The sequence below is a fragment of the Copadichromis virginalis genome, linkage group LG12, assembly GCF_057382275.1.
Source record: "Copadichromis virginalis isolate Kocher_CV1m ecotype Utaka linkage group LG12, C_Virginalis_male_GT1.1, whole genome shotgun sequence".
Lineage (NCBI taxonomy): Eukaryota > Metazoa > Chordata > Actinopteri > Cichliformes > Cichlidae > Copadichromis > Copadichromis virginalis.
In genome coordinates, this window is record NC_140629.1 from 26,774,950 (window position 1) to 26,792,876 (window position 17,927).

A 17,927-nucleotide genomic window follows, 5' to 3' on the forward strand; every position below is an offset into this window, starting at 1 on the left:
TAGAAAACAAACGTTTACCCACCAGCAGTGACTGTGCTACTTGTTGCTCTAGCTTCTGTGGTGTTAACCCTGTAGTTATAACAGACTGCAACAGACTGAGGACTGCTTCTTCCAGGCTGGAAAAGCTGTGATACCACAGAGATACCAAGGCCTGTTCCTCCAATGCCAAACCCTGCCTGGGAAAAGAAGAATAACTTACATCACTGGATGTATATTCCCAGCTGTGAATATTGTGTATATTGTAGATGCATGTATATCACAATCAGATAAAATTCCGGGTTACATTTGGGAAAATCCTTTCTACATCTCAACTATATGAGCCAAGAAATCGCCCTTTGTTTGCCTATGTAATGCTCCAATCTATAAAATACAACAATTAAAATGCTCAATATAGTACAGTAAATACAATGTGATAATGGACTAGGTCATAAAATATTCAGCTTCAAACCCTTAATACTTTACTACCTTGAGTAAGCAGAGGTCAAAGCATTCAGAAAGTCTTCACTGAGACCTTCTGTGACACAAGCCACCGGCCGCTGTAGCAATAGACTAATGAGAGAAGATGCCTCGGGACAAGTGACAATGGGGATGCATGCCTCTGATATATCCACAATCCTGTCACATGAACACCTACATGGAAGATAAGATAGATCTTTATTGTCACTGTTACCAGAACAATGAAACACAGTACTTTACCTCAAGTTAAACATAAACAACTCTGCTATTATCATAGAAAAGACAGAAATCCATCCAGGCTCAAGTTTTATTTTCAGTCCTCCTTTCCACACATCCTATTATTTAAAAATTCACAGTGTGTTGGATTCAAATGTGATTTTAAGTGCACACATAATTATACTAACCATTCTACAAGCTAATACTAACAACTTTGACAAAAGCTATCTATTAGTGTCCTCTAGAGTGGCAGCAGTTAGTCAAAGAGTTAGCTAATATGATGTTAAATGACTGATTACATCACCATCCCTGGATCTAAACTGTGAGGATTTGTTATTTTCTCTGCTGTATATAAATGCTAATAAATACTTTTATTAGCCTTTATTAAAGATAGTTTCAAGAAGGTTTTATATAAACTATGATGATTAATTTTTTCACCATTTTACAACATTTTCGTTAAGAAACAAAACAACCCACTGATGAAATATGAATGGCACTTATCCAGCTGGTCTACATATTTTATTTATTTATTTTTCACATTTACCTCTGACTGTTAAATAATGTGCAGCTTTGTCCAACGTTTTCCTGCAGCAGCGCCACCTTCTGAAAAGCCGGTCAAAGCACAGTTTACATATAAAGCATGTTAAATTCAATATCTTTGTATGTAATGAATGATACCAACGGAAACAAAGCAATAATACCTTTCTCAGGACTTTAAGGTGGTACTCTTTAGCTGGTACACCCGTACACTTCATTAACGCTTGTGCTGCAGTTTCATCTTCTTCTGTGGAAAGCTGACACAATACTTTCTGTGGAAGGCCAGAAAACACAATGTGAAGAAAAATATATGTACTGTATGCATACAGCCATGTGGAAAAGAAACACCCTTATGGCTTCTATAGGAATTAAGAACGCAAGTAGCAATCAGGTGCTGCTAATAAAAGATTGGTTTGGTGGTCTGCACCATTCAAATGTGTGTTTACAGAATCTTCTCGGGAACGGACATCCTTGCCAACCCACTGCTCAATACTCTGGAAAGTTCCCAAAAAGTGTAAGAGCTTGAGCTCAGGCTCTACTAGCCTTAGTTAGAATGTAAATGTTAAAGCTTATGAAAGGACAATCACAAAAAGCCTGAACAAGCATGGCTGGTTTAGAACTGCTACCAGAAGAAAGCCTTACGCCTCTAAAAAGATGGCACCATTTAGGTTTGCAAAATTTCACCTGAACAAACCACAAGCCATCTGGAACAATGTCCTTTGTATATGAGACAAAAAATAAAGATGTTAACAAAAAACATCACATTTCAGCCTAAATCTGTTATATTAACTGTGAAATACAGTGATGGACAGGTGGTGATCTGGGCTTGTTTTGCAGCCACAGAACCTGGGCACCTTGCATCAAGTCAACCATGAATTCCCCCTGTATACCAAAGTATTCAAGAATCACAGGCAGTCTGTACAACAGCTAAAGCTTGGCCCAAACTGGGTAATGGAACAAGATGGAACAAGATGATGAGACAAAACACTTGAAACAAATGGACAACAGAATGACTGAAAAAGAAAAGAATCAAGGTTTTGCAGTGGCCCAGTCAAAGCCCAGACCTCAATCCAATTGAAATGCAATGGTGGGATCTTATGAGAGCTGTGCATACACAAATGCCCACAAACCTCAATGAATTAAAGAAATGCTGTAAAGAAGAGTGGGTCAAAATTCTTCCACAATGATGTGAGAGACTGATAAAGTCCCAGAGAAATGATTACTTCAAGATTTTGCTGGTAAAGCTTGTTCTGCAAGCTCATGAATCAAAGGGTGTACTTAGTTTTTCACAGGACTGCAGAGTCCAGTGATTTTTTTTTCTTTTGACTGTACGTGCATCACAATATAACAAGACTTTGATACAATTTTCCAAACCCTAAGATCCATAACATCAAAGCTAATTAGTTACTGGAATATAGGATGACTCTACTGGCATCACATCATTTGAAACACATGAGTGGAGAAAAGGTATTCCAGTAAGTGAGACTGTATGGACAGCATATGAGCAACTTCAGAGAAGAACATACCTTCTTACAGAGGGCCTTGGTGTTTTACGAGAATTTTTTAAAAGGGGCCTCATCATACACTGATAAACTAGACTAATAAACTCAGCTGATTCTGGTCTTCAAAAAAATGCTGGTCGTAATCAAGGAACAACAGGAGAGAACACAATGCTCATAGTGTAAGGCACAATGCTACATGAGTAACTCTCAAACCGCTTTCAATAAAACAGCAAAACTGCCAAGATGTACGATTTCTCAAAATATTTAATAAATATGTCACAGCAGAAGAAGCGTTGAGACATATCGCCTTGTTTTTACTTTCAGTGTTGGCATTTAAAAACCAAAAGTGATGCCACACAGCATTCAGTGGTCTCGTGAATGATACGCTGAATTTTTGACAAAAATATTCTTCAGAATTCCTTCAGAAGTGCTTGAAAACTCAAAGATCCATAACATGAAATTAGAGATTGATTTAAACTTTAGAAATCCCCTCAACTCAACCACAGATTTGACATACTGTTGCAGGCTGGAAAGTGAGATCCAACAGAAACAGCCAAAGCCTCACATCTTCACTAGACGTAGAGCTGCAGTAAAAACAGAGAAACATCTATACCACAAAGAACCAATCCCCTAAAACTACAAACAGTGTGCGCTTAACAATAGATAAGGAGAAAAGGAGACTTTGGAGCACAATTTATAAAGAAAAGAACTCAAGTGAAGCAGAAAAACAGAAACCAATGTAGGGATGCTGCAGCGTTGTTGGTGAGGATGTGTGGTTTCTTTGGCAAAGCCCTACAACACGCTAAGATGCTTACCCTCCACATAGTCGCAAAAAACAACCCAATAACTACCATCTGAGAGCCCTCAAACTCTGCACATTGAGTGCATAAAAAAACCCGATCAATCTTATCCCACCCTTGGTAAGGAGGCACAGTGAGGCTGGGGAATGAGAGGGAAGGGAGGCTGGTTAGAAGAAATATCAGAGGGACACTGGAATGCACTGCGATGGCTGCAGTTTAAAAGTCATAAGCAACCAAGTTGGCTTTGGGGACATTGACTGCCATTGCTGCCATAGAAATTATCCCTCCATAAATCTAAAATTAAAACAGAGGATGTAGAAAAATGCACAACGCAAAGGCTTGGGTTGTTTTTGATGGGTGTCTGTTAACAATTACTAAGCCATGACTGAATTCTCCCAAAACCAAAGAAAGACTGAAGTATAACCTCAGATGGTCAAAACAGCAAAGACAAAAAAAGAAGACGAAATGAAGGATAAGAGTGCAAAAAAGGCTCATTATAGAAAATAATAAAGAGAGAAGCAACTGCCCTCAAACCTGGCACAAAGACAGCTACAGGAAAGAAGCAAGAGCAATTTAAGTTTTCCACCAAAATGGCCAAATGTGTCACTTTTGACCCCATAAACCTTGTGTATATGGACATTTTAAGACATTGATTTTTGAAAGAAAATCATTTGTGTCATGTAGCCAACTCAGATTGAAAATAAAAGTTTTACAAGAAACACCCCTTTTAAATTCAGCAACTTTTATGATATAGTTTTAGCTTTTTGATTCTTTTCAATGCACTGATTCTTTTTTAGACTGAGCTTCCCTTTTGTTGACACATTGGTCATGATTTATGCTATGATAGGAAAAGAAAAACAAAATCGTTAGCAAGTAGACAAAATAACATTAATTATATTCCTTTATTCTAAATTTTAACTTTTGACTTTAAGGGAAAAGTATGACAAAGTGCTTTTGGTAATTAATTGTAATTATAAATCCACCCACCCTTCCGCTTCATCCCAAATGTGCTTTATTGGACTGAGTTTGGGAGAATTTCTAAACAAAAATTGAGACTCATCAGACCAGGCAATGTTTTTCCAATCTTCTGCTGTTCGGTTTTGATAAGCCAGTGTGAACTGTAGCCTGCGTTTCTTGCTCTTAGCTAAAAGGAGTGGCACCCGGTGCGGTCTTCTGCTGCTGTAGCTAATCTGCTTCAAGGTTTGATGTGCTGTGCGTTTAGAGATGCTCTTCTGCCCACATTGGTTATAAGAAATGTTGAGTGGTGAGTTGCTGTTGCCTTCCTACTGGATTGAAGCAGTCTGGTTATTTTCCTCTGACATCAACAAGATACTTGTCCCTAGTTTTTTGTATAGTTTTTTTTTTTTTTAAATAAACATTTTCTCTAAACCCTACAGATGGTTGTGCAGGGAAGTCCCAGATGATTAGCAGTGTCTGAAATACTCAAACCAGCCCATCCGACTTCAAGAGCCCCATTTCCATTAGTAACTCCTCTGATTGACTCACCATGGATCGCCAAGGTTTCCAGGGTTTTCCATTAGGTTACCTGCTCGGCTGTTGTTCCAAGCGATGCGAGCAGGCACTAAAAAAACGTTGTCACACTGCATGCCACCGATTGCCATGCTATGCAGCACTGCTATGACAACGACAACGTACATTAGGTGGTACTCGATTATAATAGAAAATTGGTCAAACCAAGTAGGTACTAATGGAAAAGAGGCTTTAAATCAACCTTTCTTCCCTTTTCTGACACTGAGTTTGAACTTCAGCAGGTGGTCTACATGCCTAAAGCAATTGAGTTGATATGTGATTAACTGACGAGATATTTCTGTTAATAAGTAGCTGAATGGGTGTACCTAATAAAGTGTCAGGTGCATATTCATTTTACATGCCCAGTATTCTTGCAAGCCCTACTCATAGTTATTTCTATTAATTCTATAATTATTAATTCTGACATGAGAATGCATGTGTCTGTTGGTGGCCATTTAAAAGTCACAGTCTTTAACGCTTAGATATGTTGTTTGTGTATCAAGTAGAAAACAAACAAGCGATGAAACGATGAAAAACTCTTCCTCATAAATAAAAGGAAGAAATGGAAAAGAGAATCTCAGTCAATCGGGCAATGACACCCAAAAAGAATCAGATAAATGGAGACAAAGCTACTTTCATCTTCAAATAAAAACACATAAAAGGAGCCAGTGTTAGCCAATAATAAGAAATATGTTTTAAAAGTGAAGTAGCCACTGTGGCTCCAGGGCCAAGCTGTGGTTCACTCTGTTTGAGTCACTAAAGATAGACATCAAAGATTAAGATATCAAACGGTTCATCTTCTGTCCCTCTAATATTATACTCTCATGCTCTGCTTATCTGTCATCTCCTCAAAGCTCATGCCATGGTAGTGCAGCACTGTGTGGTCTCTCTGCAAGTACAGGATGTCGAGAAACAGACCAATTGAGTTAATGACTATCTGACATAGCCTACAGCTATAACAGGAATTCTTCAAACCCAGTCAGAACACTCAGATGTGGGGAAAAGAGGCAGACAGGGAGGGGTGAGGCAAAGACACATGGGAGAAAAGGCTGAGTACTCTTAAGTACTATCATTTTTTTAATAATAAAAATAGAAATATATGGCTACTAACATTACACACAGTAGCAGGCAGGCAAAACACACATATTAGTGCAAATACTCAAATGTGCATGCACAAACATGCACAAAAAATAATTAAATTTAAAAAAAAATAAATTAGGTGCCACTTAGCATCAGAAACTCAGCTTATTACAGAGGCAGCAAGAAAACAATGTTGGGGAGCAAGATCAGACAGGGCTAACAGAAAACAGGCTGCTTTCTGCATTCCAGGACAGTCAGCCCAACACAACACAGACACGGGGAGAGACACAGAGACAGACCATCTCTGGCCTAAAACCATACATCTGCCCTGTTCTCCCAGATGGGCCGAGTTGCGGTGAAAAGGTTTTTTTGTTCTTCCCGTTATTCCCGTCTTTTGCGGTAAATGGAAGCTCCTTTTGAGGACAAGAGAAGGACAATGAGGAGCAGCTACAGAGGTGGTTATGTTATGTTATTGTACTTTCAAGTGCTACACAGCAGTGTTGGTCAAGTTACTTGAAAAAAGTAATCAGTAACTAATTACTGATTACTCCCCCAAAAAAGTAATCCCGTTACTTTACTGATTACTTGTTTCCAAAAGTAATTAATTACTTAGTTACTTAGTTACTTTTTAAAAACACGATTTACAACCTGAAGAGGTGATAAAGTGATAGATCTTTCAGCCCAATTCTACTTTTTCTACATAATCCATCATACAAAATGTAATCAAATGGAAAAGTCTCTTTTTTTAACTTGTTTTATCAGTTTTAATCTTTTAACTTTATGCATCAAGCAAAACATTTAATTATATGCAACATTCTCTGACTTGAATAAATTAGTTTAACATTTAAACCTATTTTCTACACATTCCAGCACATAAAATAAAATATTTTTTGTGTTTTCACTCACTCTTTCAAACAGATGCAAGTAAAACACAGCAGAAAATAAATAAAGTCAAAGACTCAGCGGTCCTTTTGCTCTATTTTCACCTGTAAAGCAGGAGCAGGGTAGGCGGAGGGTTACCCTGGTGCAGGTGTGCTGCGGTCAGTTGAAGAATCCGCGCGAGTGTCTCTGTGAGTTTCCCATCACGTCGTAGCTACTCGGTGCTTGCTCGGAAGTTTAGGGGTTTTTTTCGCTGTAAAAAGAAGTTTTCTTCCCACGCACGATGGACGCTAATGTTTTTGTCACTTTTTATGGAATCAAACTCAAAGTAAGGTCAGTACTTCCACACTTTAAACGCTGCACGCTCATACTCTCTCCCGCACTCGATATATTATCCATTGTTGATCTGCACACAGCTGCTGTCACCAACGTCGCACTTGCTTACGTCACTGTCATGAGACATTCTCGCAAAAAAAATCACGGTTTTAGTAACGCAGTAACGCAGCGTTCCTACGGGAAAGTAACGGTAATCTAATTACTGATTTTGCAATAGTAATCCCTTACTTTACTCGTTACTTGAAAAAAGTAATCAGATTACAGTAACGCGTTACAAGTAACGCGTTACTGCCCATCTCTGCTACACAGTACACAATACATGTGAACCATTTTTCTAGAAATGACCTCAGTGAACCCAGCACTGGCTGTCAGTGCAGCTACTACCAAACCATCATGAACAAGCATTACATTACTTTGAAAATACAATGGAAAAACTGGAAAAACTAACCAAGTTGTCTCTAGATTAATTTATGGTTTTATTTACAGTATGGGAAAAAATCTGTAGCCACCCCTAATTTATATTACTTTACTAGGAAAAGCCTCCACCATGTTTTACAGATGGCTGTAAACCACTGAACCTCTCTCCTGACCTCCTCCGTACATAATGACAATGATTTCAACTACCTCAAGAATGGCTTCTTGACAGCCAGCCATCCACTAACACTCTTCAGTTGGGGTCCTTTGTGTCAGGTCTTTGCTAGCTGAGTTTTTTCACCTTTCTTAAAAACATGACTTTTTAGATACTGTTCATCTGCTACAGAAAGTTTTTTAGGCCTGCCACTTTCTGTCCTCCACTCCTCCAGTGTAATCTGATTTTTTTACAATGCACAATACACTGACATATGCATGTGTGATAGGGTGATAGTAAATAAATGAATAAATAAATAGGTTTTTCTAGCTGTTCGTGTAGACGGCACCAGTTCATTCTTTAAGTTACAACTGTTGTAACTGTAACTGAGCGGTTATATCTTCACCATCTATCCATTTTTATTAACCCCTTATCTAAACTGGCTCAAAGTCATGAGGGAGCTGGGGCCTACTCCAGCTGTCATCAGGCTAGAGGTGAGCTACACCCAGGACAGGTCATCTCTCCTATCTAATCATAAACGAGTCTTATTGTTATTTGAGAAAGTAATATTAATCTTCATATCTTAGTATAGTTCACGTACACCTATGTACACAACCACAATGCACACATGCACTCTGCTTCTCCTCTTGCAGGTCAAAGACCCTCTGGCAAAATTTAAAGTTTACTTCCAAGACACTGTTCCAATTAAAAGGATGTTTTATTAGATGAGAAATTAATCCAAGTAATACTAACACACAGATAATCTGGCAAAAATGTGAATGTTCCACATTGTTTATCATAAGCCATCTGTGTGAACCCTCTCAAAGTTGAACACCACAGAATCTTTTCTTCCCTCTGTTCCCGTTCCCTCCTTTGTATGTGCGCCCTGAGAACACACAGTTAGCAGGATCCGCTAACTATAATATGAAGGCTGATCCTCCTCTGGTGACAAGAGGCAGTAAAACAGTCCATTTTGATTTGCTTTCAAAATATGTTTTACAGTTTGGGGCACAAAAGCTTAGGCAAACAGAGATCCAATCTACGACATTCATCATCCATGTCCAATTGGAGAGGAAAGAGAGAGCTGGCCATCAAACTCCTATTAAAAGTATATTAGACTGAAAATCTCTTCAGCAGCCCGAAGGCAGTCAAAGAGAGATTCTTTTATGAGTATTTGCTAAAAGAATGATCTGTAACAGCCAAATAATCTGTATGTCAACTCGGTCCAGAACGAATTAGAACATGAATAGCAAACACACCAGGTTTTAATATGATGGCAATAGGAAGGAAAATGCCTAAATGTTATAAAGGCATAAAAACAACTAGTACAATATCAGAATTTTATAGTTCCTTTCGCCTCTATTTTTTCCAGGATTCCTTTTTTGTGATAGATATCTACTCACAGTAGAACTATAACACATATAGTACATGCCACAAGTTTCTATATTAAGTCAACTTGTGAAGTGAACTTGAGAATTTTGGCTTCAGACACGAATTACATCTTCACTGCATATTCAAGTGAAACCATCTTTGTTCCCCTTTGTGTAATATATTTTGTGTCTTTTTCTGACATTCTCACAATAAAATATATCAGGTCACCAGGTCTTAGTGAATATACTGCAATTATCACTGGTAATCACTAAACTTATATGACATAAACAGTCACAGATATACTGAAAAAAAGCACTGAGCCATATACAAAACTGTGACCATCTTCAAAATATATCAAAAGTCAGACCAACTTTTATTAGTAACCTGAATGAGCCACTGATAAAGATTTAAAATGCTAAGTGCGTACCCGTATCCACTGGTTGGCTTTTTTCTCCACAGCATTGCTTGGACGCTCTGAGTACAGTCCCCAAAGACACCCAAGCAGCAGCCCTCTGCTTGTATCTGCAAAAAAATACACCACCACATAACGCATTATACACCATGCGAGAATGATTACCATCATTATTACTTTTATCTGTTTTGGGGCTGTGAAACCCACTAGCGATTGAGTGAAAGTTGTCCAGAAGCTCCACTCACCACACACGGTGACATAAGGATTCCAGCACAGCTGACCCAAAAGCTGGCCTAAGAAGGGCAGCCTCTTCATGGTTTCTGTTGTTGAGCTCTTAGAGGCAGAAAGAGGGAGAGAAAAAAAAGACTTTATACTGTACGTGTTTTTCATTTTCAATACTCTCTTACTTCTGGGAAGGTACATGCAGAAATATGTTTCTAATAGGATGGAAATATGACACAAATGGAAGAAGGACAACAAAGGAAATATCTTTTCATTGTTTCACTGTATTACAGATGTTTGCACCTCGTCACCGGTTTCATTTATCCTTTTAACCTAGCAACACTTTGTCATAACATTAGCTGAGTAACAGACACATCAACAGCTGTACAGTATACTGCTCACGCATCACCTTGTTTCCTTTGTTATGGTCATGTCACAACTCCTTCCATAGACTCAACAGTGATAGATACAGAAAACAGAACACATTGCAAAACAGGGCTCTGGTCAAGGGTGCGATACCTGTAAGGGTTTAAGTACTCATGTGTGTGCTTGTTTATCCAGCTCAGAATAACAGACCATGTGATATAGTTCACCTCACAGCCAATTAAAACATCCAGAGATGTTTGGAGCAACAGCAGATGCTGCTTTTGAACTGGAATGACTTTTACACTTGACTTCTTATAACTTTAATTTCTATCCATTTTCATTTAATGGAATATCAAAAAACACTGCCGATACCCTCATATGAACAATAATAAAGCAGAGCTTGTCCCAGTACTTATCTTTTAAGGCCAGAACTAGTTTTACAACTTCTACAAATGGCTCTTTAACAATATCCAGACCTAACTTATAGTTTAGCAAAATATAAATATATCTGTCACAAATTTAATTCATTCTAGTTTTACCTTTGCTAGCAAAAGGCAGAATTTTCATTCAAACTGGAGACTGAGGCTTTGAGCTTAGATTTGGAAAAGAAAATACATATAAATAAACAGGTGTACGCTTCTTTTGTTGTTTTAACTTATTATTTTATGGGTTTACTACATCAACATGATTGCCCGCACTGCGACATGCAGAAAACAGATCAAAGAGATGACGCATGACTTAAATTTACAAGCATGTCTGCACATGTGAGCAGGAATCATGTTTACGTGCATGTGCAAAATTTCTTATTATTCAGCCCATATTAACAGACTATATCATACATTTAACCTCTGGGCTAATTTAACTCTACAGCAAGTCTTTACAGCAGAAAAATCCCACACAGTGATTCTGACATATGCCAGATGTAATTGAAGCAGCGTGCTGTTGCCTAATCAAAGACAATTGCTCTTACTTCACTCCCATGTAGGGCTGAAATAATTTGTTTATTGGAGAAGCTGAATGACAAACAATTAATCTGGAAAACAGATCAACAGGCAGTTAGAGATGTTTACTAGGGTTCTGTTCAAATCTAAAACTCTGAGTAAAAATGTGTGTGGAAATGCAATAGACAATCAAACAGAAGTACAGATGGTGGTAGACACAAGGTGCACTCGAGAAATTCTACTTTCTGTTTTTTGCATGACTTTAGTTTCCAGCTTTTACAGGAAAAAAGACAATTGGAACAAAGTGATTATTGTTCCAATTGTCCAATTAACAATTACCCGCTTTTTTGTTTTGTCTTGTGATATAAATCCGGCCCAAGTTCACTTTGCGGTAGGTTGTTGCACGTGAGGTCTACATCACTTTTTCTCTGGTGAATTATTTTTAGAGTTCAAAGAAATCCGCTGTTGAAAATCTGTTTATTCTAAAGTCATTGACTAACCTTGTAGAGCAAAGTCTCCTATTGAACATGCCTGGGACATGCCGGGTCAATGTGTGCATCAGATACAGCCACAACTAGGGTTATGCCATATCACACTGTCCGCAATAAATGGTAACTGGCCTGTACTTGTAAAGTGCTTTACTTAGTCCCTAAGGACCCCAAAGAGCTTTACACTACATTCAGTCATTCACTCATTCACACACACATTCACACACTGGTGTGAATGTGTACAAATGTTTACATGACTAAAAAAGTGTGATATTACGATATCAAGAATTCAATTCAATTGTATTTATAGCACCAAATCAAAACAACGGCCGCCTCAAGGGGGCAGCCATATGCCGCGACCAGTTGGGGTGAGGGGAGGAAGACAGGACAAGAGACATGCTGTGGATTATTAAGAAGAAGAAGAAGGTTTACGTTTCTTAGCGTACAAAACAACATGAAAAAACCAGCCATGTCTGAAAGTGAGAGCCGAGTGCAGCCTCCAATGAATTAAGTTAATAGGGAGCTACTTTGAAATCTTCCAACAAACAGCAATGCTTTGTGAGGAGAGGGGAAAAGCAGCTGGTGATATACGACTCAAAAGAAAACAAATAGGAACAAAAAACTATCTTGGTATTTTAAGAAAAATAAATCTGCACATTTAAAAAACACACCACCCTGTTTTTTTGTTGTTGTTTTTTTTTTTAAATCAACAGCACATAAGAGCAGTTACTAATACTGCTGCATATTATTTTACAGTGAACAGTAAGCAGTAAAAAAAGAGAAAATGAACGTTTCTTTCGAAGCCATTATGCATCAATAGTGCTCTTTCCACCAGAATCAATCAGAAAACAAATGCAGAAGTTTCAAAGCAGGTGGGGGGAGGAAAAAAATGAGGCAGCATCAGGCTGATGCGTTTAAAAGGATCACCAGACTGTCAAGGAGACCGAGTTGACTCATTCAAGGGGATGAGATCAACATTAATGGGAAGCATGATGATAATAGGCCAATCAGCGTTTCTATAAAACCCCAACTATGCCTAACAAAACCAGCAACGCCATGTGAAACTCAGCCTCTCACACACACTTAGCCTTACCATCAGCTCAACAACCCATGGCAAATGTTGTCTGTGGGCATATGCATGAGCCTTTGCATGCTGCTGGTGCAACTAAAAAGGAATGCTCATTTACAATAGAAACAGCACCATACTCTGTGACTGCACTGACTGAATTCCCACAAGAATAAGCCATCATGAACAAAGTAATTATCTAAGACTACCAAAGCAAGAATCAGCATCAAAGCCTTGTCAACCATGTCCCTAATTGTGAAGTGGGTTTGCATCCATGTGTCTTGTTTTGATTAGGGACAGACATCTCAGATAGAAGTGACTGATTATGTACAAGCGAAACAGCCAATGGGACAAGTTTATAGAGAAGTGAGGTAACACTTTTGTCCCTGACATCATTGATCCACAGTCGCAATAGCCTTGACAATAAATACCAAAGTTGCTATGTTGATCACATAAATATACACTCACCAGGCACTTTATTAAGTTCACCTTGCTAGAACCAGATTGAACCTGTTTATGCATTCAGAACTCCATTATGAGACTCAGCAAGGTGTTTCAGAGATTGAACATGGTAGCATACAGCTATTAACACAGATTTTTTGGCTACACATTCATAATGAAAGTCTCCTGTTTCCAAAAGTGCTCCATTAAATTGAGATCCTGTAACTGTAGAGACTATTTGAGTGCAATAAACTCATCATCATGTTCAAGAAACCAGGTTGAGGTGATTTGAGCTTTTTAAAATCAGGCTGGAAAGCACCCTTCAAAGGATGGGTACATTGTGGCCATAAAGGGATGGACAGTGTCAGCAACGATATATAACATATATAAAATAACAATGCCAAGAAAATATCCACCACACATCTGTTGCTAGGTTTGGACTTCAGCACATCTCTTTGACCATGCCTACATTCCTAAATGCACTGAGTGGCTGCTATATCATAGATATGATACCTATTATTTTATATTGTGATAAATTACATACTTGTGTTTACAAGTACACCCAACAACATCCTCCCTTCATGTTACTTTAGTGGTCCAGGATTTTCTGATCAACTCCTTTGAGGAGTGATGTAATAATGCATCTGTAGTGTAGCAGGCATGTTTAAAAGAGGACTTGTACAACAGATAGCAGGTGCACATATTTAAACACTTGACATTTGAGGTGAATATGATCGCTTATTTTCTTGTTCAGGGATAAAATAAAACAATGAATATACTGTATGAAGCTAGAGCCAAAATTCGGCTTGGCATAAAGATTAGAAATAGGGGAATGCAGCTAGCTGAGCACCCTCCAAAATTCACCCAAATCCCAGCTCAGCAGCTGATTAATCTCATTCATCCTTTCTAAAATGTAGGAGCAAAATAGCAACATCACAGTGATGGATACAGTCACACTAGCTGTTAAGGTAATTAACCCGTCTTCTGGCTGCAGCTCCAGATGGATAGAGATGACAGCAGCAGTGGTCTTCTCATCCAAGATCTCGATAAGTGAAAACGCATACCTCCTAAAATGCAACTATTCCATTATGCAAGGCAACATCCTCCACTGTTCTAATCAAGTGTAAACCTGGAAATTAACAATAACTTGGAGTATTTTTCATCTCAGACCATAAGCCACAAGAAAGTTGTTAAGTCATCAAGGGATGTAAAATGCTGCCAAGAAGCAGGCTATCCTCAGCTGGTCTTTTATGAGCCAACTGCCAGTAAAACGGATTTCAAGCCAATTAAGCTATACCATTCTCTCTCTTTGAATCCGTGCCATCATTCTACACACACTGACACCTCGGCATGACATATACCCAGAATAATGTTAACGGAAAAGAAGAAAGACAGAGAAAAATATCTATAAAAATATGGGGCTAACCCCAAAACCAACAGGGAAGAAGAAAGACAGGCAGACATGGGACTGTTTCTGACTATTATCAAAGTGTTGCGGTAAAACATATGGAGTACATAGCATCACAAATTAGATCCTGAAAGGACACTATGACTCATGAGAGGACTCCTTTTGCAAGAAAAGCGGGTCACAAGAACCCGTGAGAGGAGAAAAAGCTGGAACGAGGCAAAATGACCATATAGAAACACCGAAATCTCACAGCGGCCATCCTGTCCCCTTCCCAAATTTGCTGAACCTGATACTGGGATACATTAGGTTAGCACTGGAGGTCCCAGTGCGGCTATTACCTGACTAACTCAACATCGCAGTGCTGCCAGCCAGACATACACAGCCTGTCCACAGCACAGAGCAGCTTCTGTTAGCGGGCTCCTAACGATGGACTCATGTTCATGCCCTGGCTCTAAAAGGGAGTGAACTCGCATACGGGGCGTGATTTTTAAACTAACTTAGCGCTTCGTTATTCAGATGGCTGCTTGGCTGTTCAACCTAGCTGATTAATTGTTCTGTTCTATTTCATCAGATAAGGCGTTTGGAGCCCATTAAGCACACCTCTTAAAATATACAGAGCATTAAATCAGACTGAACAAGCATCTAAGAAGTCTGGTGTAGGAACAAGACCATCCACATTTGTCAGAAACATACACCTCAGGCTTATACCTGCAGCTTGACAAAGTTTACATGGGCCCCACTGTACACTTTTTGTGCTTACCATGCTGTTCACTTGTGTAAGAAGCTGGTGGAGGAAATCCCTAAGTCTGCTCATATGTAGGCAGGTGTCTTTCTGCGTGTCCGGACTGTCAGCCTGGCCCCATGCCACTGCTTTGTCCAGCCAGAACTGCATCTCCTGGTCATTCAGCAATGGCTCTTCAGTTTGCAGGGGCTGGCTCAGTGGCTGCTGCTCAGACATTTGGCTGCTGGTCAATGAAAATTTACTGAGGAGCTAAGAGTGGAAAGATAAACAAAAAAAAAAGGTAAAATCCAAATATTACACAGAGAGTATCTTATAATTTGTTCTTTATCATTTTTATTGGTACTTTCATTTATATACTATTTTTACATTTATGACCTTGACTTTGTGCAATGATTTAAAGCATATTAGCAGAATCTCTAAATGTTTTAAAGAAATTCTGTTTTGTATTGTGGAACTGGGCCACCCAAGACACTTAACCTGTAAACAGTGTTGAACACGGAAACTCCTTTGAAACCAGAACCTTCTTGCTGTGAGGCAACAGTGCTAACCACCACACCAACGTGCTGCCCTGTATTGAAAACATTAATCCAAATATATCAGTTAATAATTTCAATCTGCCAGTGTTATTGCTGTGCTCTTCTTTAATATGTGTTCCAAAACTTTGTAGCACAGGTGGCACAGGGGGATAATCCAATAACAAGCTGAATTTACAACAAGCAGAAAATAAATTGAGGCAAATCCGATTATGATAACCTCTCGGCGATCAGGCCTACTTGCACACACATTCATGACAACCTACTGAAAAATAAACAGCACATTCTTCACCTTTTATGAAGACGGGGAGAGAAAAAACGTGTGTGGGGTGTGTGTGTGTGTGTGTGAGGATGTGTTTCGTGTCTGTAAATAGCCTGCTGAGAATGGTGTGTGTATTTGTTGTTTTTTGCTATAATGACGGGTCTGTGTGGGACACCACAGAGTTGTGTTTTATGATCACGTCGTTACACACGATTTGTTTAATGTCTTGCCATCATCTCTGCTGGAAAGCCCCTATGGCTCGCTGATGTGAATATATAAATACTCATTTTCAGGCAGGAAAAAACCCAGACCAAATTAGGAACAAACACCCCTTGTTGACTTGTGTCTAAGGGGCTCCATTTTTCAGTACAGTAGAATTGAAAAAGAACTACGTGCTTAATAACTAAAAGTAATGATGTCACCCACAATTTCTATCACACAGGCAGCTACCTGTGCACAGGAACATGCTAAAAACTGTGGTCACACAAAGTTGTTGGTCCAAATGCATGTCAGAAGAAATATGTACATGCACAAGCACACTCGTCAGCAGCTCTGGTGTTGGCTGAACACATTTTGGAGCAGGAACGAGATGTGACTGGTCAAATATTTTCTTTGAAGATTTGTTAAACTAAGCTTGTGGACTTTGGGTTACTCTGCGTTTGCTGTTCCAATTATGAGATTGTTGACATTATTTCAGTATAATCAAATCAGTCAAACATCACTTCTGGCAAATTTACTTCTGTATGCTCAAGTATGTCATATTTAAAAACACTTGGAATAACTGAGAAGGGCTGTCACAATATTAGTCTTGTTAAAGAGTTTAGAATAACAAAGTAATGCATTTATTCATTTTAACCAGTGTAGACAAAGCAACAAGGGCCATGGAGTAACTTAATAAGTGGAAAATTATGTGAATTATATGCTATTACTTTCACCTCACCAACTGCAAAATGTTCAACTGTGCAAAAAGGCTTATTAGTTGGGTTGCAACAAAGCATTCTCATACTTAATATATTAGCTAGCAAAACATCTTCATTCATCTGTAATTCGCAAAGAATTTCTACAAAAGGGCCATGCTTTTTTTGCAGCTGAAAACTAAGTGGAAACCAAAGAGAGTTTGGTACTGACAATCCATTAATCTAATTTTAATTTCAGCAACACATCGCTACTTCCCAAAGTGATCTATTAATAATAATAATAATTAAACCACCAAAATCATTAAATTTATTGTAAAACACAAAATAAAGGCAGGTACTCCCCCAAATTGAGCTGTACCTGTCAGTTTCCAAACACAGAAGCTCAACGGCTTGAATGCAGTAACTACGCCACACCACATGATGTCAGTATTTCTGCCGCTCTGCACTTAGGTACACATGCTGAAACATTGTCACTTCAGTGTTAACACACAGAATAACTTCGAATTACAACTCCTATGCCAATCGGTTTCATACTGCTGCATGAGCCCAGCGCTGATTTTCTTCCTTCGTAGCCCGCAACTCCTGGTATTTCAGCTGTTCGCTAATTAACTAAACCACTCTACAGTTACACGTCAATTTGCTCCTGTAGTTTCAAATTACGACTTGCCTGTAAATGAGACGTATAGCCATTAGACTAAAATCTCCACGGAGCAGAAGTCAACTGTATCCAATCATTCTTTATGACTTCGGAGAAGAAGGAAAGCTATTTGTGACTCGATGAAAACAAACTGAACTTCCCTCTTCAACCGGGGTTCCGCGTATGGAAGAAGACAATTGGCTGGGCTCGACGTCAC

General features: G+C 38.8%; 1 protein-coding gene across 2 annotated transcripts in view; it reads right to left on the minus strand.

Annotated features, from left to right (window-relative positions):
• The window catches only part of fancc (FA complementation group C), a 34,050-nt gene extending 16,123 nt beyond the window's left edge, over positions 1-17,927 (minus strand). Inside the window, exons 1-9 of one of the 2 annotated variants that reach the window (XM_085475710.1) lie at positions 17,741-17,927; positions 15,839-15,929; positions 15,380-15,610; positions 9,933-10,020; positions 9,703-9,797; positions 1,374-1,481; positions 1,217-1,275; positions 466-630; positions 23-176 (exon numbers count right to left, since the gene is read on the minus strand). In XM_085475710.1, the coding sequence (XP_085331836.1) occupies positions 23-176; positions 466-630; positions 1,217-1,275; positions 1,374-1,481; positions 9,703-9,797; positions 9,933-10,020; positions 15,380-15,577 (867 nt within the window). In that variant the 5' untranslated portion in view covers positions 15,578-15,610; positions 15,839-15,929; positions 17,741-17,927. The remainder of the gene's footprint in view (positions 1-22; positions 177-465; positions 631-1,216; positions 1,276-1,373; positions 1,482-9,702; positions 9,798-9,932; positions 10,021-15,379; positions 15,611-15,838; positions 15,930-17,740) is intronic. The other variant, XM_085475709.1, reaches the window with a different exon arrangement.